The sequence below is a fragment of the Macaca thibetana genome, chromosome 4 (genome assembly GCF_024542745.1).
Source record: "Macaca thibetana thibetana isolate TM-01 chromosome 4, ASM2454274v1, whole genome shotgun sequence".
Classification (NCBI taxonomy): Eukaryota; Metazoa; Chordata; class Mammalia; order Primates; family Cercopithecidae; genus Macaca; species Macaca thibetana.
The window spans coordinates 106,177,584-106,202,026 of NC_065581.1; the positions used below are offsets into that span (position 1 = coordinate 106,177,584).

The following is a 24,443-nucleotide window of genomic DNA, read 5'->3' on the forward strand; positions in this document are numbered from 1 at the left end:
GACATAATTGAACACAACAGGAGTGCTAAAAAAAAAATTTAATAGAAATGTATTCAAAACAACTTTACATACATAGTATTTTAATTTCCAAACATGTAGGAAAGCACAAAAGGTAGCATCAACCTAATTTTACTGATATGAACACATTTTGCCGTATTTGCTTAGGAACTTTGAAAACAGCAACAAGGAAACTATTAGAAGCAGCTAGAGCCCTCTCTTTCTTTCTCTCCAGAAGTAACCACTACTTTTCTGAACCTGTATCCATTCCCATGTGTGTTTTCATACTTCAGCTGCACATGTACACATTCACAAACAATTGTTCTATATTTTAAAAATTGGCCTAAAGGATGTCATACTGTATCTCTTCTTAAGTTTTTTTCCCCGTTCAACATTATGTTTTTGAGATTATTCATGCTGATAATGAGGACCTATTTCTAACTGCTTTATAGCAATCTGTTGTATTTTTAAGTAGGTCTTTTAATTTGAAAAAGAATACGTGTATAATAAAAAAACTTCAAACAGAATAAAAGTATATGCAATTTGAGAAATATGCCTAACATCTTAAGATGCTAGTCATTCTAAGGAACTACTACTGTCAAAAGACACAAAATTACAACACATTGTGTTACAGATCTACTTGGCTTTTACTTGAGATTCATGAATCTGGGCAGTCTCCTTCCTACAGTCTAGAAGGAGCACTCCCACTGGGCAGGAACAGAGCACTTGGTTTTTAAAGATGGGTTAATAAGGAAATAGAACAACAGAAAGAAAGTTGACAGTTAACACCAGTTTACTTCAGGATACTTTTACGTAATGGTTAAAGCTGAGGGGACTCCTTATTATGCTAACTCAGGTAGACTGGGATCTCCTGTTCTCGAGAAAAAACCGGTTTGTTTTGGGACCTATCTACTTCCTTCAAGTTTCAGTTTGCTATGGAGCGTCTAGCACAAGTGACTCCATTCTGGTTTGGCCTGGTCTGCTGGGGCCTAGTGCAGGAACTCTGAAACAGTGGCCTACCATAATTTTTGTTTCATGCTACTAACAAATTCCTTGTATATACTTACTCAAACATCCCATGGACAGAGATAGATCCTTTTGGTTTTTAAACATGTAAGTTGGCCTACATTATATTATTTTTGCTCAGGACTTTTTATTTTTCTCTTAACAGCATAAAACATTCTGCAAGGTACATCAGCACGTATGGACACAATGTTCTTTCACACTGTCTCCATAAAATTCCATTGTATATATTTCCTACAACTTGACCAGTATATGCTGATGTTCATTTACCTTGTTTTCAGTCTTTGGGTACTATAAATAATACAGTGTGATCGGAGAGACCAAAATAGACACCCCTTTATCAACTAAGATGGATCCTAAGGTTAAGGGAATAGAGCAACTTTCTAAATTACTAGAGCTAAACTCACTAAGAACAGGAGCTATCAGACCCCTCCTAACTCTGATTTACAACTCAGACCAAGGCAACTCTAACCGGGCAGACGACTGGCCTTAAAAACATTTTCTTCTTACAATCAACTGCAGGCCTTAAAGCCAGTTTCAGCAGCTCGCCGAGGCTGCGCACAAACTGTGTCTACAGTTCACCTTTTCACATAAAGAGCCCAAGTCCACCTCATTTTAATGCTAAAATCTCTCAGAGTGAACAAGGATATATGTTACATATGTTTACCCACTGCATATGCTCTTAACTCCTCTCATACATATGTATCACTTTGCCCCAAAACTCCTAAATATATGTGACTCTAGTGTGATACAGGCCCTGTGAGGCATAAAACCCAATGTGTCCCTTCATCTTCGGCACACACCAGAGAAGGTCTCTTCCCAGTCTGTACACTGTTACTGCCTACAAACCTCTCCTTTCTATTATCAGCCATCCTGGTGGTCCTTTAGATGAAAACTGCAATCCAAAAGGCCTCTGTGAAATTTCCAGAAGAAAAAATGCTAGGCTTAAGGAGACTGTGTATTTAGAACCGATGGATTTTGTCAAATTGCATTTCAAAGAGAATGCAGTTACATTCCCACACTCTGACAACTGTCACACTGAGGGGTTTTGTCTTACATAGAAAGGGACTTTCATACTTTTATTTAAAAAATATTTCTCAAGATGGGCGGATCACGAGGTCAGGAGATCGAGACCATCCTGGCTAACACGGTGAAACCCTGTCTGTATTAAAAAACACAAAAAACTAGCCAGGCGAGGTGGCGGGTGCCTGTAGTCCCAGCTACTCGGGAGGCTGAGGCAGGAGAATGGCGTGAACCCGGGAGGCAGAGCTTGCAGTGAGCTGGGATCTGGCCACTGCACTCCAGCCTGGGCCACACAGCGAGACTCCGTCTCAAAAAAAAAATGAAAAAAAAATATATTTCTCTCCCATAATTCCTTTGAGTAATTTTATAGTTTAATTATTAATCTTACAAATAAAATTTTGGAATGGGAAATAGATGGCACCCAATCTCAAAGAATATTCCAGTAGTGAGTACACTTAGCATCTCTCAGCCCTGCCCCCACCATCCCACCCTTGAGGCAAATACAGTTTTTTGTTAGCTTGATTTTTTTTTTTTAAACATTTAAATCTTGTATCTGTCTGGAACTGAAGTAAAACAAATAATACAGGGGCCGGGCACAGTGGCTCACGTAATTCCAGCACTTTCGGAGGCTGAGGCAGGAGGACCACCTGAGGTCAGGAGTTTTGAGACCAGCCTGGCCAACATGGTGAAACCCCATCCCTACTGAAAATACAAAAATTAGCCAGGTGTAGTGGTGGGTGCCTGTAATCCCAGCTACTTGGGAGGCTGAGGCAGAAGAATCACTTGAATCCAGGAGGCAGAGATTGCAATGAGCTGAGATCATGCCACTGCGCTCCAGACTGGGCGACAGAGGGGGACTCTGTCTCAAAAAAAAAAAAAAAAAAAAAGAAAGAAAAGAAAAAAAAAGAGAAGAGAAGAGGAGAGAAGAGGAGAAAAGAAAAGAAAAGAAAAGAAAAGAATTCAGGGATCCAGCTGAACATCTTGTCCTCAGTCTGTCACCATTTCACGAACAATTCATCTTTCCCCTACGATTTGAAATGTCGCCTTCACTGCATATCAGATTTGGGTCTATAGCTGGACTCTCTTGTTCCTTAGTGATCTATTTTGTACTAGTACCACACTTTCACAGAAAAACTATCAATACTTTAGCATAACATCTCTTAGTTCTTTATTTTAGCGTATAAACTTTAGCATCAGCTTAATATTTAAAACAATCTGAACTTTTACATTAGAATGTTGAGTTAAAATACTGATTTTCATTTGAATCACTCTTTACTGAATTCATAGAAAATGATTAAAATTATTCACGCCTTTCACTCCACAATTTCGTACTAAATCTATTTCAGAGCATGAAATAGCAAGTCTTCCCCTTTGTTTTGAGTCTTACACACACACACACACACACACACACACACACAAATGGTGCTAGTTAAAAAAAGAAATATATTTGCAAGAAAATTATCCACCCTGTCTAATATAGCCCCTAATGTTGTAGGACACCCTAGTGGCTGGTCTGTTTCGACTCTTCACCAATCCACACATGGGGCAGACCGCTGGCTGTCACGTGCCAGGTGCATTAGAAACAGACCATATGCTTTTCATGTGGAAATATGATGTCATTCTACTGCCCTATATACCTCTAAGGAAAAAACTGAAGTTACTTGTGATTTTACTCTATGTTAAATACTAAAAGGAGGAAGATGTTTCATCCACAAGGCTGTGACTTCTCAAACACACAGCTTACAAGGTGACATTCGGCTTCGGGATGGACTCTCAGATGACCCCAGTGGACGTTGGAAATGAAGGCGATCATGCTGAGGACCTGGCAGTCACACTTCAGCTAAGAGAAACCCTTCCTTCTACAGTTTTCTTGAAGGGAATGTAGTTTTATTCTCCTATTTTATTTAGCAATATATTCTGTGTCCTCCAAACTCTTAAGTTACAAGGTTTTGTTTTTCAAATAAGAACTTGAAAAGGTACCAAAGTTTGGGACACTAAGGACAGACTATCACTGGTATAGCAGCCTCAGCCTGGTTTCCATCAAGGACCGGCTGTGAAATGGAGGGGCTTGGAGGGCCACAGTCAGGAGCCTAGCGAGTTGGAGCTCCGTTAACAGCTCTACCTCTTGCCCGCTGTGTAACCTTGGGCTAGAGTTCAGAAGTGAGAGGCCTGGATTCAGAAGACTGCCAGAAGCTAAGTGAGGTACACCGCAAAGGAACACAGGACTGTGAGCTAGCACAGAAGAGTGAATGTTCTCTGGGCCCTTCCAGAAGACGGTTCGGTCTTAGCAAACTGGCCAGGAAGGATTTTCATCAAGATGGAAGAAAGACCTGGAGGTGAACTATTCATAGCAACTGTCCTCAGAAAATTAAAATCTATTTAATTAGGGTAGAAACAAATAATAATTCTTTGAAAATCACTTGGTTAATACTTTATAGGTGTGTAATAACTGTCATACTAGTTGGTTATGTATACGATCTTAGCTCTCTACCTAGGTTATGAAATCTTTGTGGGTATGTTTATTTCCATCTCCTTGGTTTTTTTTTTCCCTGGAACATTATCTTGTTTCAACCCAACTCCTGCTGATAATACGTTTCTCAAAACTCTACCAACTGGAAATCTTTCCTGCAGCCTCCGTCATGGCCCCTGGACTCACTCCCTCAGTAGATGGCCTTTTACTCCCCTGGCAGGTCCCTTCCCCTCTTATCTGTAATCAGTCACCGGCTTTCTCTCTGAACCCATCCTTTCCATACATTGGTCTCTGACTTCTTTGCTCTCAACCCCCAAATCCCTTTGGTAGTTCCCTAACTACAGACATCTTGTCACGGTAAAACCTGCCCTGCTCCTGGGCTGAGGTTTCCATCCTGCGGCGCCTCTCTGTCCTTTCCTTCCACCTTTCCCTCCTCTTTCTTTCTACTGAGCAGCATCTTCATCCGCTTTCTCTTCTCACCCCTTATTTTGTGAAGCTCTTCCTGACTTAACTGTCCATCATGGGTAATCAAAATCCCTTCGTTAGCACTCACTGCCCCTGGAGTCAACTCCAAGCTTCCTGTGGCTCAATCAAGAGTCTCTTCAGCGCAGGTCCCAACTTTGCCTCGTGCTGCATTCCCCATTCTCCCCACCTGCCACCAACCTTCACTCTGAAGCTTCGAACTTCACACATGTCCCCAAACTTTTCCACATCTCTGCTGTTACTCACACTGTACTGTACTCTTATCTGCACACCTCATCTTCCTCAATTTAGCAAAGTCCTACCCCATCAACAGGGCTCTGGCCTTCCCACAGCCTGCTGGCTGACATCCAGTCACCTCCTTTTACTTTCTTCATTATTTGCAAATTAGATGGTCAGTACCACCAGTGAATCGGGGGACAGCTCTGTCTTACCTGGAGAACGTTTCCCCCAAAAGATTCTCCAAATGCCTTGTATAAAGTGGCAAGGACTCAGATATTTTAAACGTGATATTCTTGATCATTTGTATGAAATACACCCTACTCTTTGTCAGACCTCTAACCTTCATAACATGATCACCAAAAGGAGGAAATCAGATTTGTCTTATGTATACTAGTCTTTTTGAAAAAATTAACTTGTGGTAGGTTGCAGAATAAGTGATTTTCAGCATGTGACTACAGAAAACATGATTTTTGGCTGGGCGTGGCAGCTCACACCTGTAATCCCAACATTTTGGGAGGCCGAGGCAGAAGGATCACTTGAGGTCAGGAGTTCAAGACCAGCCTGGCCAACATGGTGAAACCCCATCTCTATTAAAAATACAAAAATTAGCTGGGTGTACTGGCAGGAGCCTATAATCCCAGCTACTTGGGAGGCTAAAGCAGGAGAACCGCTTGAACCTGGAAGGTGGAGGTTGCAGTGAGCCGAGGTCACACCACCGCACTCCAGCCTGGGCGACAGAGTGAGACTCTGTCTCGAAAAAAAAAAAAAAAAAAAAAGAGAAAGAAAGAAAAAAAGAATTTTTAGCATGTGACACTATGAGTACTCTTAAAATAACAGTGTCTGAGTTCTGAAAGTGGATCAGCTCACCATAGAAAAGCTGGACGATACAGACAGGCACAAGAGATGGAGGGATGGGCAAATATGAGAGGAAGCAGGAGCTGTAAAATGGGAATAGTAAAATCCAGAAGGTGGGTATATGATTATTCACTATGAAATTCATTTAACTTTTCTATGCTTGAAATTTTAACAAACATTGGAAAATGCAACAAACAAAATTGACATATACAATCACTCTTGTCTGAGCTCCATTAGAAGGAAACAGAGAAGGGCTGTGTCCATCAGGGTATCCTGCCATCTCCTGCTGCCCGTGAACGTGGGGCTCTGGGTAAATGTTTCGTAAATTAAGTATCTGTTGAATGAATATACTCCTAAAGCATGTTTGCTTGGGTCTCTGGGACACATTTAAATCTATGTAATCACCACAGGTAGATGATTATGTCTGACTCTCTTCCTAACTCCTGCCCCAACTAAATCAAATGCTTCTTTAGGGCCAGGAGCAATATACTAACAAACTTGCTGGTTTAATGTTCTAAATTTAAAAGCTATCCTCTCCTCATAATGCAAATACAGAAATACATTTATGCAGGCTTTACATTGGGAGACTTATTTAAACACATTCACTCAAAGGATTTACAGCATTAGCTAAATTTCTTCAGAGTAGCCTGGCTTGTACTTGACTGCAGAGCCACTGGACCACAGAACAGACTGAGAATGGCCACGAGGGGTGGGGGAGATGGACATGCACACCTGTGGTGGTGCTCTGTGGTGAGTGTAGGAAAGCTGCACATAGTACAAATATACAATATGGGATAAAAAGGGGCAAGACGAATCCTGGTACACTAGGTGGAGTTTAACTCCCTTTAGGAAGCTGTTGGAATTGACTCAAGTAATCATTATACCACATGGGTAAAGTGATTAAGAACTTTAAGGCTTAAAGCCTGCTATCTGGGTTTGAATCCCAGCTTTATCACTTACCACTAGCCGAGTGGCCTTAGCTCTCTTAGTCCCCACACTTATGTAAGGGGTATAACATTATCCTCCTGTAAGGATTAAATGACATAATGCATACAAAGCATCTAACACAACACGTGGAACATAGTATGCATTCGGTAGAGGTTATCTTAATATGTGAGGGCTCATCTAAAATATAAAGAAAAGAACAAAGACTAGCATTTCTTTGAGTAAATCCCCATCTAAGTAAAATACCTATTAGTTTATGCTATGCAAAAGATCAGACAGTTATATTCACAAATGGCTGCACAGCCAGGTCATATTAATAGAGACTTTTAATTGAAGAGATAACAGGCTTAAGATATCTTCTATTCCAGCCAACGTTCTGTTCCCTTCAGATACATAAAAGAGGAAGAAGACAGAAATATTTTTACCGTAAAGGTCAACAACAGCAACTCCTAATTCTTGGGACTTTCGGCACAAATATTTTCTGTTGCTACATGCTGAGATCTTGACTTTTTTCAAAACCTAAGCTTTACTGTAACAAACTAGACTACAATGATCTGGTTGAAGGATCCTTTGATGTCTGCCTTTTTTTTTTTTTTTTTTTGAGACAGGGTCTTGCTCTGTTACCCAGGCCGGAGTGCAGTGGTGCGATCTCAGCTCACTGCAACCTCTGCCTCTCAGGTTCAAGCAATTCTCCTGCCTCAGCCTCCCAAGTAGCTGAGATTACAGGTGTGCACAACCACACCCGGCTAATTTTTGTACTTTTAGTAGAGATGGGTTTTGCCATGTTGGCCAGGCTAGTCTCGAACTCCTGACCTCAGGTAATCCGCCTGCCTCTGCCTCCCAAAGTGCTGGGATTACAGGCGTGAGCCACTGCGCCTGATGTCTCTAACGTTGTTCTCCATCCCCACAACCCCTTTGGTCTCTCAACTGCAGACATTTGGTCATGCAATAATCCCCTCGGCTCCTTCACTCAGGTTTCCAATGCTGAGATGCCTCTTCTGTTTCTTTCTTTACACCTTCCCTTCCTCTCGAATTTCTACAGGACAATGTCTTCATTCTCCTCTTCTTTTCCCTTTCTCCGTGGTACCCCACTCCTCCTCACAGTCAACCACAGAGTTAAAGACCTTTCATGAGATCTCACTGCCCGTGGGATAAATTCATCAATCAAGCCTCCTCTAAGAGGCCTCCATGGTGTAAATCCCCATGATCTTTCCAGTTCCTACATACTCCACATCCCACGTCACCACGCCCCAAGAAGAGCTCCTGTAAGACACTGTACCTGACATAATCACCTCACTTGGGAAAACAATATGACTTTTAGGGTTTATTAAATGTTTATTTCCTCTTGTGTTCAAGTTTGAAATTTACCTTATTTATGGAAGAAGGAGAAGGAGAAGGAGAAGAAGGTGGTGACTGGCTGAGACTTTCGACACAACCAATCTGAGCCAAAATATCCACCTTAAAATAAAAAAGGTGCCCAGTGAACAAGCGTGATAGAGCAGGTCAAAGTTTTTAACCAAAACCAGCACATTCATGGCAGGACCAAATTCTCCAGAAAACTCGAGCATGCCACTCACTCACAAACATTACATGCAAAAAGCCCCAATTGTATAGCAATGGGTTATCTTCAATGCCTTATATTTTCTAAAGTCTGTTGTTTGGTATCACAGTACAGTATTACTGAAGCCCTAAAAATAACTATAAGCAGTACAGAAACAATGGAACAAGTATCAGGCAAGTCATACAGCCACAGAAACAAACTCCAGAGGAAAAAACAGAAATAGCCAAGTTGTTAAAAGTGTTAATATTCTGAACCTTTTGCTTTCAGAGGCATTACACATGTATGTGAGAGAGTCCAGACAAAATAAGCAAAGCCACCTAGTCAACTTGAAGCTGACCACAGAGCCACAAGTGAGTCCTACCAATCGCAGCTGTGAAGGACACAACAGCCCAGCTGGTCTGTGAACTCAGGAGCAAAGGCCAATGTCTCCTGGTGTGTGCTCTTAGGGGTCTAACTGGCCTACAATACAGCATCTTGTGAGAAGAGGTAACTGATACGCTTCCATGAAGCCAATCGATGGGTAAACTGCAGCAGATGTGTGAAGAGGACCACTCTGGAGCCCAACTTCCAGGCTTCAAATCCCAGTTCCACAACTGTCCAGTAGGGAAGTCAGTACTAAGAACATTTACATAGTGGATGACAGTGTCCTTTTCAGGGGCAACTCTCTTGTGAAGTAAGTGGTGGTATTATTCTCACCTGAGAGATGAAAATAAACTTGGAGTTGAAAATCAGTTAATATGCAAAGCAGACAACAAAGATGGAGTAACAGGGACTCAGTTTATGCTCCCATTGAAAACTAAAAAATTAACCAAAGCAGACAACAAAGATGGAGTAACAGGGACCCAGTTAATGCTCCAATTGAAAACTAAAAATATGGTGAAATACAGGAAACTGTGTTCAAATCACTGGATACCAGGTAGTGAAGAAGTGATCCCGAGATACGGGAAACAGACAGAGTAAGCCTACAAGTGCCTGACCACTGCGTGGAGAGACTCTCCAGGCCACACAGCAGGCATGGAAAACCCACACAAAGCTCGGTGGTCTCTGTAGTGGGAGGAGACAGAGTCTGGGGAAGACAGAGACGCACAGAGAGAGCTCTGGAGACTGCAGAGGGCACTGCAGATCTGCACTGATCAGCCCGTCACGTGAGGGGACTACCCAAGGTCAGGGAAAGACACACATGAAAGAATCAAGAGTGCAATCCCTCACATGGGGCTATTCCCACCTGCCCAAATGGAAAACTTCATGATTCACGGGCATCGGGTACAATACTACCAAGGATTTGTTTCAAGACAGGGGCAAAAATATCCCTAAGCTAAATGTTGCTCTGGGCTTAAAAATAAAACCTGAAATAATCAGACTATTTCGAAGTAACTCAGGTGCATCCCAGAACAAGGCTCAAAAATGTTTATGGGAAGGCAAAAATTTCCAGCGTATAGCAAGGTGAAAATTGCAATGTCTGGCATCCAATCATAATTTACCAGGCATGAAAAGAAGGAAAATATGACCCAGAACGAAGAGAAACATGAAGCTGATGCAGTACTGACAGAGATGAAAGAAGTAGCGCTATTTAAGAGCAAGAGAGGTTTCAAATATCATTGAGGTAGAAGAGCTAGAATGGGCTTCCAAAAGGTAGTAACTTTAAGCACAAAGAAAAAAAAACAAAACACATAATTAAATCAATGTAAATCCATGCATCCATGCTACTATCAGAAAAAAGACAGGAATGCTTTCTTCGCTGGTCACTATTTGTAGTAGCTATAAAACAACTTCTTACTTTGAAACCTGGCAATTAAGGAGAGGTGAAATTAGCCATCTATCCTGATTTCGAAATTGAAATTCGACATAATTAACTAGCTCCAGCTGATACAGGAAATTCCTACTTTCTAGATGAAACCAGCTCAGTAAGTGTGGAAGGAACAACATTACTGATTCTGGCAAGGATTACCAACTGGTGGTAAACCATTACCATTTATATACAATTTACATCTGTATGTTTGTGTGTATACCCATGTTCACACAGAGAAAATAAGACAGACACCTAGTGTAAAGAGTAGTGACTGTGAAAATGGGATACTTTTCTTTTTGCTAGTCTAAATTTTCTACAATGCATATGTACTGCTTCTGTAACAATAAAATAAAAGGTTACTTTACTAATTGTTTTTAAAGACAGGATGCTAATTAGCGACTGCTGACCACAAAAATAGTAGTTTCTGGTTTTGCTATATTTTTTTATGTTGTTGCATTCTACTCCTCATATGACATCCCTGGGGAACTGGGACCAGTAAGAAACAAACCCTTACTTCTGACAACAACATGCAGAAAGTAGGGCAGGGGCTTGTTTGGATGACATGGTTAGATCTGACTCAGTTCACTGGTTTCCTAGTAAGCAGCTAAGACATGGCCTAAGAGGAAGGGCTCTCACTGCAGAGACCATGAGAATAGCAACTGTGGCGTAGCAGAGATAGGCAATGGCACCACGCCTTCTATCTGTCTGCACCGTAACCAAATCAGGCCTTGCAGGAGGGCTGGGTTTCAGAATTAATGAAAATGGTAACTTATATTTACTTAAAGTTGCTTTCTGTTTGGCTTTCTACCAAACGTGTACAAAGGGTATATGAAAGCTCAAAACATACTGTGAGTGGTCGCAGCTCTTATGGCCCACCTAATTCCTTCCAGTAGACACCAAACATCCACCACAGGTCAACACAGATCATCCCATCTCTAAGTCCACCAGTTAAGAGGAGTTCCCAATCACAGGCTAACTACTCTCTATGTTATGAGCTTGGGATGGGGCCCTGGAGGCATTCAGGGGTCCGCCTATCACCACATAAGGAATTCCTCACTGTGCCTGTCACATCCTTCCACAGCGCCTGTGATGACGTCCCCTGGCCTATCGTGCCACGGCCCATCTTATGACTATACCACATGCAACTATGTTAGGAAGTAGGAATAGAAAGCAAATATCTGATTCTTAAACCGGAGAACATCTCAACCAGAATTTCTGACAAACATTTAACTCTTTTCCTCAAAAGGGCCTGAAGAGGTGATAATATTCTCTTACATAAAAAAGCTAACCACCTTAGCTCAAAATATGGAAGAATTTGACAGGTTTCCTTTTCATTCTTTACAGATCCTTGGCTCAAAGGACATGATCTAATTCTACAGATGAACCTGTACTGACGTTAGAAAACCACTGATGGAACATAAAACTTGCACATTGTTTTAAAAACGAAGGTAGATCACAACAACAGACTCAGTCTATTTATAGCCAGTCATATCAATATTACTGATTGGGAATTACCAAAAGAGGTGAAATTATTTAACAAATCCTTTGTTAAGTCACATTCTGAACCTACAGATGTCAATTTCAGGTGTTTATTTATTTATTTATTTAATTTTTTTTTTTTTTGAGACGGAGTCTCGCTCTGTCACCCAGGCTGGAGTGCAGTGGCGCGATCTGGGCTCACTGCAAGGTCTGCCTCCTGGGTTCACGCCATTCTCCTGCCTCAGCCTCCCGAGTAGCTGAGACTACAGGTGCCCGCCACCACGCCCAGCTAATTTTTTGTATTTTTAGTAGAGACGGGGTTTCACTGTGTTAGCCAGGATGGTCTCGATCTCCTGACCTCGTGTCCGCCCGTCTCGGCCTCCCAAAGTGCTGGGATTATAGGTGTGAGCCACTGCGCCCGGCCCAGGTGTTTATTTTTTAAACAAACAGAATTAAAACAACAAAAGTTTCCTTAAAGTAAATGGATATTTGTATTAGCTTAGCGAGTCTACTTATTCGGATAGCTCAAAGTCCTAAAATAGGCAGCTTTGAGTACAGAATAGGATGGTGCTACAATTAGCAAATAGTTTGCTTCCAGACAGACCTAAGAGAAGTCCATGTGAAATAAGCTTTACCCCGTTTTGATGACAGGATGGATGTATAACAATGCTGGCTGGTCCTTCAGCACCGCAGTTTTAAGGGTAAAAAAAAAAAAAGACTTTGCTTTAATAGTCTGTTTCCAGTTAGACAAAACAAACAAAACCCACCCTACATAATAAACTTCACCAGCATGCATTTTTGAAAGGTTCCTCAGATGAACAAAGCTGTCTTATGATGTCAGGGATCTGTGACAAAGCACAGAAGGTTGGTATTGGCAGCCTCATGCAGTTTTGAAGAAGATGTCCATACATCCTCTAACACTGGTATACGATCTTCCTTAAAAAGCCCTATTACCAACTAAAAAGAATTCATACAGGGGGTGGCAGTGAGAGTGAAGAGATGGAGAGAACCTTTTCAATAAAGTTCTGTAAAGAGAAAGTCTCAATAGGCAATTATGAGATGCCTAAGGCATAAGACTTACGTGAGTTAATGAAAATATAAGCACATCTAATACTGAACCTTTGTGAAGGTTTATCAATTTATTTTTAAATGGACTACAAAAAAAGGCCTAAAATGGCCTAAATATAGACTTCTGAGAACTAAGAAAGCAAAATGTAGTTCCAACATAAAATTACCATTGCCTTCTTCATCCTTTAACCAATAAAAATTCCTTTGTAACAAATATAATTACATGGAAAATCTCTGAAAGGAAAAATGTTATATCCTTAAATACCACTTAACTTCAAGCATTTGTTTAATATCCAAACTGTTTTAAAAAAATAACAATGCCAGAGGATTTTCTGTAAGAGAATCTTTCTGCTTTTGATTGGGTAGCCCGTCAGATGGGAGAATGACAGGCCAGTGATGGGACAGCTCCTAGTCCTGTGGTCAGTGTTAAGAACACAAACTTCTCCAAGGCAGGGATTCAGGAAATCTGTAAGTCTCTTAATATCTTACATTGTAAAGTACCTTTTGATGTATTTATATCTGAGAAAAAAAATTATTCAAACAAGAACAGAGTATTATGGTACAAAGTCTCTTATAGGTCATTGGGAATAGAAAAAAAGACAAATTCTTTGCTTATCAAGCTTAACAACTTACAAATAAGCAATATAATTTGTAATAAGAGTCACAAATTGTGCTAAGGGAATCCAGAGAAGTAAAACAGAAAACGAAAGGTTTTATAGAAGACGTGGTATTTGAGCTGAACCTGAAGAGATGGGCTTCTGAAAGATGGAAGGGTCACTCTATTATTCTTAGAAGAGCAAGCCGAAGGTACAAATTAAAGGTGAAACAGCATGGGACATATTTGGATAATCATCAGTTTGCCTGGAGACAAATACATAACTTCAAGATAAGGTGATGATGGGTAGCCACACTGAGGCATCACAGAAATATAACCGAGCTTGGAAAAGTACCTCAACCTCAAATTCAGATGAATTTCTTCTACAATTTCCCTACCATGAACTGTTCAGCGTATGCTTGCATAACTCTGATACACAGAGACCTTCTCCTGGGATAGCCCTGCTGATATGTAGAAAATGATTGTTCCAGAAGGCAACAGAGAAGCCTCTGAAATTTCTTAAACTTAAGAGATGACACAAAAGCATACATCAGCAATGCTGAGGGTTTGGCTCCAGTCCATCACATTAAAGTGAGTCATGTGCATTTTTCTGGTTCCCGTGTACATAACAGTTATGTTTACACTATACTGTATAAGTGTGCAATAGCATTATGTGTAAAAAATATATGTATCTCAATTAAAAATCCTTTATTGCTAAAAATTGCTAACGATCATCTGAGCCTTCCATTAGTCAAGCTGCACCCTTTTTGCTAAGCGGGGGCTCTTGTTTTGATGTTCACGGCTGCTGACTGATCAGGGTGGTGGGTGCTGAAGGTTGGGGTGGCTATGGCAACTTCTTAAAACAAGACAGTGAAGTCTGCCACGGCAACTGACTCTTCCTTTCATGAAAGATTTCTCTGTAGCATCTGATGCTGTTTGATAGCATTTTGCCCACAGTAGAACTTCTTTCAAAACTGGAATCAATTCTCTCAAATCCTCCTGCTATTTTATCTACTAGTTTGTTGTCATTTCAACGATGTTCATAGCATCCTCACCAGGAATAGATTCCATCTCAGGAACCCACTTTCTTTGCTCATCCATAACAAGCAAAAGTTTTATCAAGAGGTTGAAGCAATTCAGTCACCTCTTCAGGCTTCACTTCTATTTCTAGTTCTCTTACTATTTCTACCACATCTGCAGTTACTTCTTCCACTAACATCTTCTATGAGGGTTAGAATCTACTTCTTCCAAACTCCTGTTAATGTTGATATTTTGACCTTCTTCCATCAATCATGAATGTTCTTCTTGGCATCCAGAATGATGAATCCTTTTCAGAAGGTTTTCAACGTACTTTGCCCAGATCCACCAGAGGAATCACTATTTATGGCAGCCATAGCCTTGCAAAATGTATTTCTTATAAGACTTAGAAGTCGAAATTACTCCTCAATCCATGGGCTGTTGAATAAGTGCTGTGTTAGCAGGCATGGAAACATCAGTCTTCATGTATATCTCCATCAGGGCTCTCAGGTGACCAAGGGCATTGTCAATGAGCAGTAATATTTTGAAAGAAATCTTTTTTTCTCAGCAGTTGGTCTTAACAGTAAATCATATTGCAAACAGATGTGCTGTCATCCAGGCTTTGCTATTCAATTTACAGAACACAGAGTAGACTTCACATAATTTTAAGGGCCCTTAGAATTTTCAGAATGGTAAATGAGCACTGGTTTCAACAAAGTTACCAGCCGCATTAGCTCCTTCTAAGAGAGTCAGCCTGTTCTTTGAAACTCTGAAGCAGGCACTGGCTTCCCTTCTCCAGCTGTGCAAGTCCTAAGACGGCATCTTCTTCCAATAATAGAAGGCTGTTTCATCGGCTCCGAAAATCTGTTTAGGACAGCACCATCATCAATAATCTTTGCTAGATCTTCTGGATAATGTGTTGCAGCTTCCACAGCAGCACTTGCATGCTTCACCGTGCACTTTTATATTACAAAGACAGCTTCTTTCCTTAAGCCTCATGAACCAAGCTCTCTTTTCTTCTGCAGCTTCCTCACCTCTCTCAGCCTTCACAGAATTGAAGAGAGTCAGGACCTTGCTCTGCATTAGGCTTTGGCTTAAGGGAATGTTGTGCCTGGTTTGGTCTTCTATCCAGACCACTCAAACCTTCTCCTTATCGACAATAAGGCTGTTTCAGTTTCTTATCATTCAAGTGTTCACTGGACTACTACTTTGAAGTTTCTTCAAGAACTTTTCCGTTGCATTCAGAACTTGGCTAAGTATTTGGCTCAAGAGGACCTGGCTTTTGGCCTGTTTCAGCTTTTGACAAGCCTTCTTCACTAAGTTCAATGATTTCTAGCTCTTGATTGAAAGTGAGAGAAATGCGACTCTTCCTTTCATTGAAACACTCAGAGGCCACTGCAGGGTTATTAATTGGTTAACTGAACTACTGTTGTGTCTCAGAGAAGAGGGAGGCCCAAGGACAGGGAGAAAGATGAGGGAATGGCTGGTGGGTGGAACAGTTGGAACACATAAAACATGTCAATTAAGCTCGCCATTGTGGTGCCTCAAAACAATCACAATAGTAACATCAAAGACCACTCATCACGGGTCACCAAAACAGATACAATAACAATGAACAAGTATGAAACATTGCAAGGATTAACAGAATGTGAACCAGAGACACCAAGTGAGTACGTGCTATTGACAAAATGGCGCCCACAGACTTGCTCAAGGTAGGGGGTGCCAAAAACTTTTGATCTGTAAAAAACGCATTACCTGTCAAGTGCAATAAAGTAAAGGGCAATAAAATGAAGTGCGCCTGTCCTTAATGTCTTGTTTCAGAAGCAGTGGTATATGAGATTAACTATAATTAACAATTATGAAACCACTACTAAGTACTGTGTACTCTTCTAAATACTTTAGAACTCTTTTCATTTACTCTTTCCAACAATCCTATGAGGTTTTAAAGATGAGGCACAGAGACGCTAAGCAGCTTACCCTGATTCACACAGGATGTGTGAGATCTGGGATTAAAACCCAGACAGTCTGGCTCCTGAGCTCACTGCCTTGACACCAAGCTAGGCTGCCTCTTAGGAGGAGAGAAAAGACAGGAAATCTGTTACAACAATGGATCTCAATCAGTTCCTTCTCTCTCCACATCTCAAGGATGCAGAGCACGCCTCTCAATAACTGTGGCTCACGATGGCACTCGGTTAGGGTTTCAAACAGAGTAAAAAGAGGGTACAGAAAGAAGTAACATTTCAGAGAAACAGAAACAGGAAAGTCAGGAAGAGAAACTAGTTTTGTGGGGAAATAAGTGATTCTGTTGAAGATGAATTTCAGATACAGAGGAGACATGCTGATAGAACTGTTCAACAAAAAGCTAGAAATTGGGCAAATCAAAGAGAAAATTCAAGAGTAGAGAGACACTTCATAAGGGAATCTACACGATTAGAAAGGGTAGAACAGTGAGAGAGGTTGGAACACAAAAGGGTAAGTGGATTGAAGACACCCTTTTAAAAGAGGGAAGAAGTGGGAAAAGAAGGAAAATATTTATGAAATGTCTTCCATGTGTCCGGCACTACTTTACACTGGTGACCTAATTCACTGACAATTCAGGAGGCAGGTCTTATGCCAAAGCCACAATTCTTACACAGTGGAGCCGGACTGGCAAGCCTGGATCTAACAGCAAACCTTACATGCTTCCCACCACACCACTCACCTGGGGTCTGGCGGGGTGTGAAACTGTGAAACAGAAAAACAGAGAGATGCCAGGGACAGTATGTGACAGGGGCCAGAAGGGCTCTCACCAAAAGAAAAGCAGCTTTATTCCAAGTATACACATCTTTCTAGTGTTTGAAGAAGACAGAAAGCAAACCTCTCAAGTAGAAAACCTTCAGATAAGACATCTGGGTTTACAGAACTTTTAAGTAACATTTAAAACTTATTGTTCTCATTTTCTAGAAAAGTAGAAAACAAATTTTCTATTAATTTCTCAAAAGTAAGTACTCTAAAGCAGTAATCTGAGAGTTTAAGATCCATACTGAGACCTTTTCAGAATCATGGCAATGATGTAATCTAAACAACAATAACTGGATGAAAAACAAGACTAGCACACACACGAGTAGAGATTTTTAACAACTGAGATTCATTCCCATCAGCTGGGCCATTCATTCTAGCGGTTCAGCCACTAATGTGAAATACTCTTGAAACTGGAAAATAACCGATAAGTAACTAATAATGAAACTACTATTAACCACTAAAAACTACGCTTTCTTTTCAAAGGTAATAAAATGGTTGTCCTCATCTGAGTAATATAAAATCTGTATTTGAATAAGAACATGACAAGAGTTTGATTCAGTTCTTGGGTATCCTTCAATAAATTTTCTACACACTTTGCATCTACGGGGCGTGTGTGTGTGTGTGCATTTACACACAAGAAAGAAAACATTACCCATACTGAGGTGCCTTTTTTAAAAAAATCATATATCTCTATCTGTACATCTAAATCTACCCTCACTCTCCCTAAGAGAAGCTCGACTTTCCACTGCATGGCTGCCTACAGTTCATCTGACCAGTCCGCTGCTGACAGACATTTACATTCCGGTTTTCTGCTGTTACAAACAATGCCGTAGGAAACGTTCTTGCCCAGAAACCTGTGTTCTGCGAGCAGATCTGCAGGAGGAACTCAGAACCGCTGGGCCTTAGAGGCATGCATTGTAAATACTCATATACATCACCAAACCGGCCCCGAAGAGCTTCATCACTCTATCCTTTCCCTCGCTTTGTATGACACTGCCTATCTGACCACACCTTTATGACACTAGGTTTTAAAATGTTTTCATTCTCTGCTAGTTTGATAGAAGAATCTCAAAATGAACATTTCCCCAAGTTTATTAACTATTAGTACCTTTGTCCTCCCAATGAACGGCCTGTCTATACCCTTTACCTATTTCTTCTGAATTCATCTTTTTCTTACAGATTAGCAAGAATATACGTATATGAATGGAATTAGCCTGTATCTGTCACAAGTCAGAAGTATTTTTCCTAATTTAATATTACTTGTTTACTTAAATGTATCAATTATCTCCTTAATGGCTACTAGACTTTGTGCTGTCAGCCTCAGAAAGGGCTTCCATAGGCCGGATGCAATTGGGAGGCTGAAGCAGGCGGATCACAAGGTCAGGAGTTCGTGACCAGCCTGGTCAATATGGTGAAACCCTGTCTCTACTAAAAATACAAAAATTATCCGGGTGTGGTGGCAAGCACCTGTAGTCCCAGCTACTTGGGAAGCTGAGGCAGGAGAATCACTTGAACCCAGGAGGAGGTGGAGGTTGCAGCAAGCTGAGATCGCACCACTGCACTCCAGCACCTGGGCGACCCAGCAAGACTCTGTCTCAAAAAAAAAAAAATAAATAAAAATAAGAAAAGGGTTTCCATATTCCAAGGCCATAAAAATATGCTGTCTATTATTTTCTCCAAGTACTTTAATAAATAGCTTTATAATTTTCCAAATTGAACTGTTTCAGTCCATTTAAAGAACAACTTATCATATTCCTTTCACAGTGACAATTCTAATCTAAACTTAGCTGGACTACGTTTGAGCTGATAAAGCGCTGTCTCACCATTAAAGGAGGAAAACAATCACAGCGGGTCAGCGTCCTGGATGCATCAACACTGCCCTGACACCAGCACTCTGCTTACCTGAGACTACTCAGTAAGAATCTAGGATCAAAGGGTCCCCAAGCAACCTGAAACTAGGATTTTCAAGAAAAACCAAAAGAAAGTGCTATCTTTTGGTTTTTACACATTCATGAACTAGTTACTCTGAAATGCAGCACAGATGAAGAATACAAAGTCAAGGAAAGAGTAGCAGGCCCGAAATAAGTTATTCAAAGAGATCTTTAAAAAGATATGACTTAAAAGAAAAATACAACACTCAGGAAATTGGATAACCAACTGAATATGAGGCTTCAACTTGCTTGTGTGGGAGGAGAGTCAAATTTAAACGAACTGATGTTAAGACGAGTAAAGAGACACTGGCTCAGAAGTTGGCAGAGTGTGCCAAGCTGAAGAGATGCAAGTCTCAGAGGGGATGTGCCCGCAGGCCTGATTGGCGGGAGAGAGGCCCAGCTTCTCCGAGGTCCGGCTGTTGAAACAAAACCGACCCTGGGAGAATGCATGTGCCGGAACAGGCAATCGGAGCCTCCCAAGCAGCACACCTCAGAGCACGCATTTTCCTACCCGTGTTCAGAAAATGAAAGCAATGGGCAAACCTGATAGGAAAATGTTTAAAAAGCTACCCATTAATAATGGTCATTTGGTTTCCTACTTGTGACATCTTTCATGATATTTATAAAATGTACCCAAATTTTGGCCTACTTAAATTGTTCTCATATCTCAGATAACAGAGGGCAGAGATGGCTGTTAAAATATTTTTACTTGATTTAAATTAAATTCAAATGCTCTAATGATAGCTATGCTTTCTGCATTTCACTAATTCTAGTTTCAGTTAATTTTTCTTTGCTTTCAAAGGATCTGATTAGATTCAATGTTAGACTGGATTCCCTACCCCCCGCCTTTTTTTTTTTTTTTTTTTTTGGTTTTATTACCTGCTAAATAACCTAGATGAAACAAATTTTAGACTTATACCAGTTTATATTAAACTACAAGTAAATCAAGGAATATATTTCCTAACAGAACATTACTTAAATCTGAGTTTTAATTTATTTTCATTAGCTAAACTGCTTCCACCTATCTTGAGATAATAGCTGGTCAGTCCCTCGAATTAAAATAAGGTAAATATTTCTATTTTTTGTTTGCCTCACTTATTCTATGATCACCTCATTACAATTCTCTCATTTAAAACGCTGTCCTTTATTAATGCAAACCCATCTCATGGGTGCTTTTGTGTAACTCAGTGAATCTCAACCGGCTTGGCTTTGCTCCTAGGTAACTTGGCTGTATCTGGAGACATTTTTGGTTGTCACAACCGAGGCGGTGGGCATGTGACTGGCACCTGGTAGGGAGAAGCTAGGAAGGCTGCTCAATATCCTGCAGTGCCCAGGACGGGTCCCACTAGGAAAGGGTGTGGGGCCTCAAACAGCACTGAGGCTCAGGCTGAGAACCCCTGGGAAAACTTGAAGTGAGGTATAACTACTATTCACGTTTCACAGTGAGTAACCCTTACCTGGCCAATGTTCTCAAGTAGTACAGAATAATAAAATATAGAAAAGTGTTCTTCAATTACCGTGATCACCTTGCCTGCAAATTTTAAATATCTGAGTCTAATTTGTAATTCAGAATGTCTACAAAAAGCTGTTTTGAAATGTGTAAAACCTGCAGTTAGTATATGGTGATAAACTTAGATAAACTCACTTGGAAGGTCAATTGACAGATATTCTTTCTCTTTTGAGACGGAGTCTCACTCTGTCGCCCAGGCTGGAGTACAGTGGCACGATCTCGGCTCACTGCAGTGGCCGCCTCCCAGCTTCAAGTGATTGTCCTGCTTCAGCTCTCCGAGCAGCTTGGATTACGGGTGCCTGCCACCACACCTAGCTAATTTTTGTATTTTCAGTAGAGATGGGGTTTCACCATGTTGGCCAGGATGGTCTCAAACTCCTGACCTCAGGTGATCCGCCCGCCTCGGCCTCCCAAAGTGCTGGTGGGATTACAGGCGTGAGCCACTGCGCCTGGCTAATAAACAGATATTCTATAAGCAAATAATTGTAAGTGATATGATTATTAGGCCTGATATAATGTAAAACCTTTTATGTAGTTAAAAAAAAAAATCAAGACATAACATGTCCTAAAGCCCATTCATTTCTAAAGATGTAAGCAGTAACAATATTTTAATTCTTTTTTTTTAACTTTCTTTTTAACGTGTGGAGATGGGATTTCACTGTGTTGCCCAGCCTGGTCTCGAACCCCAGCACTCAAGCAATCCACCTGCCTCGGCCTCCCAAAGTGCTGGGATTACAGGCGTGAGCTACTGTGCCCAGCAGCAACAATATTTTGATACCTATCTTCTTAATTTTCTTCTTGTCATTTACTCTGTGTCATCATTTGGCAATAAATGAAATAGAAGAATTAACCTAAACTAGTCAAATTTTAATTAAAATTAATGTAAAATTTCCTTGTATTCTTCTCAAGTTATTCCACTATTCTAAGTTTCCTGGAAGCAATATAATAAGAGTACCAAGTGCTGAGTGCCTGGATCTGGTAGACTTTCACATGCATTGCTTCTACTTGCAGGATGAGGGCCTCTAGCTCTGAGAGTGTAAGCAGCATTCCAGGGCCAGGGAATCCATTTCCTGATCCAGGCCGATGCTCTGACACTGACCTCCTCAACAAGACCCTCCTTTTCTTCCTCTTCTTTCCATGACTTTATCTAAGAGGGTTTGCAGTTTCTGGGGTCTGTGTTCATATCATGACAGACTTGTCAGCAACCCTCAATTAACACCCTGCCTTTTCTAATAAATTTTGCAAACAGTCATTATCAGGCTTAACAGGTGAGTTCTTTGTTAGTACCCAACAGAAATGCCACATAACAACCTAAAAGCGACTTTGTTTATGCTTTTGGGGGACGGCAATAGCTATAATGCATCACAAGCTTTCACAAATATGCTCTGCTTTCAGTAAAGCCAGCCACATCCAGAAAAAGGAAGTGAGACGTACCTGGTGGTTGTTGCTGGCAGCCGACGAACTGGCCTGAGCTGTGCTGGCTGAGAGAGAATCAAGGAAGGCTTGGTCAGCCACAGAATTCCCACAAGAAAATTGATCTTTTCCATCACTGGGTAAAATCTGAATAGTAGAAAGAGTCACAATTATTTTCATGCATTAGGGTCACTTCAGGGAGTCTGGTGAGGGCAAGCAAGAATTGTCAAAAACCGTTTATATTCTTCAATGCTACAAATTTCTCTCTGAGCACTGCTTTCGCTGCATACTTGTATTTTGATGGGTTGTATTTTCATTTGCATTTAGTTCAAACTATTTTTTAATTTCTCAAGATTTCTTCTTTGATCCATGCATTATTTAGAAGTGGGTTGTTCAATCTTTAGAGATCTTCCATCTATCTTTCTGTTTTGATTTCTAGTGTGATTCCACCGTCGTCTCAGGGCAGACACTGCATGATTTCTTTCAAACATGTTGAGGTATGTTTTATGGCTCAGAATATGTGGTCTGTCTTGGAGAATGTTCCATGTAAGCTTGAGAAGAATGTGTATGTGGCTGTGGTCTGATGAAGCAGTCTATAGACATCCACAAGTGGACATCAGTTTATTGATGGTGCTGAGTTCAACCATGTCCTTACTGATTTTCTGCCTGCAGGATCTATTTCTAACAGAGGGGTTTTTATATTCTTAAAAGGTAAGCAAACCCAAGAATATCTGTAATCACTAGTCCTTTCTATAAGCAGAATCCTAGAAAATCCAATTACTGCCAGTATCAACTTAAATCCTCAGATTTTTCTCAATCTTGTCAATTTGTAGGCTCCTGGATGCAAAGTGCATACAAGTAAAACAAGACTTCAACATGAGATCTATGGATTGAGGCCAGGGGTCTGTGAACAGGGGTTTGCAGTTGTATGGAAAAGGCTGTGGTGTGTGCATGGGTACATGTTTCTGAGGGAAAGCCTAGAGACTGCATCAGATTCTCTGAGGGGTCACGACTCCCCACCCCTCACCGTCTATCAAGAACAGAAAGATGGCCTTCGATATCACTCTGCAGCCAGGTCCCAAGTAAACATCCTCTGGGGGGAATTCTTTTCTCCTGGAGGTGAACCAAAGGTACCTTTACTCTTGATCTAGCTCCAGTTGTACTCACAGGACATCAGGAAACCTTCGCTTTTTTCTGTCACCCAACATGAAAGACAAGCTTACCAAGAAGCTGCACATGCTCGGTTTCGAGCGACCGAAAGACAACCAGCAGGGGGCGCCAGGCGGTTGGCTCAGCTGGGGGTGTCCCAGGCAGGGCCAGCCCAGGCTGCTGTGTTGCTCTCCTGGGCACCCGACCTAACAGCTCTACCCAGGAGATCCCCACAGCAGCTCACCCAAGACACTCCTCTCTCTGTCCATGGGAATGAGAGAAGGAACTGAGATACACACTTAAAAAAATCTATTTAACTGTGAATTAATTGTACAATAAACAATATTATAGACAGCAGCAATATCAGCAAAGGAAAAATACGTTATATGTATCATATATATTAAAAATATATATTATTAAATACATATTTAAAATTTATGTAATATCGATATATTGATACATAATTTCATCTTATTAAATTTATACAATTTATAATATATTTATACATATTTATATTATAGACAATATTAGCAAAGGAAAAACATTAACTTCTATTCAGACTAATTAAAAGTTGCTATCCCTGGAAGAAACTTAATCTAAATATTTGTAGTCATTCTTTGGAGCTTGGATCTACACGTAATATTTTTCTTAGTTCTATTTCAATGTACTTTCCATATTTTACATAGTTAACATTTATTATATTTACAACGGAAATTTTATTTCACAAAAAGTTGCTGACTTCCTGAAAGTTGATAATTCATGAAAAGATGCTGACAAAGAATGAGCTCTAATGAATGAATGACAGGAAGCTCTTACTTCAACATAGTCTGTAGGAACCAGCCCTCGTTCTCCTTTGATGTTTCTTCCTTCCAGCCATCCTCCACCTACATCCTAATAAGTCACCAAAAAAAAAAAAAAAAAAAAACCAAAAAAAAAACAAAAAGAAAAAGATTACAGTTGAGATTTCCTGGAGAAATTTTGAGTGGAGGAATTGTTATACACAAAAAAAGTAATTAACATTAAGCTTTTTATTCCCAGAGAACACTGTTCAAAATCTTAAATTCTTAAGCCTTCTCTTTACGTCAGAAAATGATGTAACCTAAAAACAAGAAAAATCAAACTTCAATAATAAGTG

The 24,443-nt window shown here is 40.6% G+C and overlaps 1 protein-coding gene across 2 annotated transcripts in view; it reads right to left on the reverse strand.

The window, feature by feature from the left end:
* Positions 1–24,443, reverse strand: part of SNX9 (sorting nexin 9) — a 123,649-nt gene that overhangs the window by 49,921 nt on the left and 49,285 nt on the right. The window contains exons 3-5 of one of the 2 annotated variants that reach the window (XM_050786718.1): positions 24,125–24,199; positions 22,181–22,306; positions 8,384–8,473 (exon numbers count right to left, since the gene is read on the reverse strand). In XM_050786718.1, coding sequence (XP_050642675.1) covers positions 8,384–8,473; positions 22,181–22,306; positions 24,125–24,199 — 291 coding nt within the window. The remainder of the gene's footprint in view (positions 1–8,383; positions 8,474–22,180; positions 22,307–24,124; positions 24,200–24,443) is intronic. The other variant, XM_050786719.1, reaches the window with a different exon arrangement.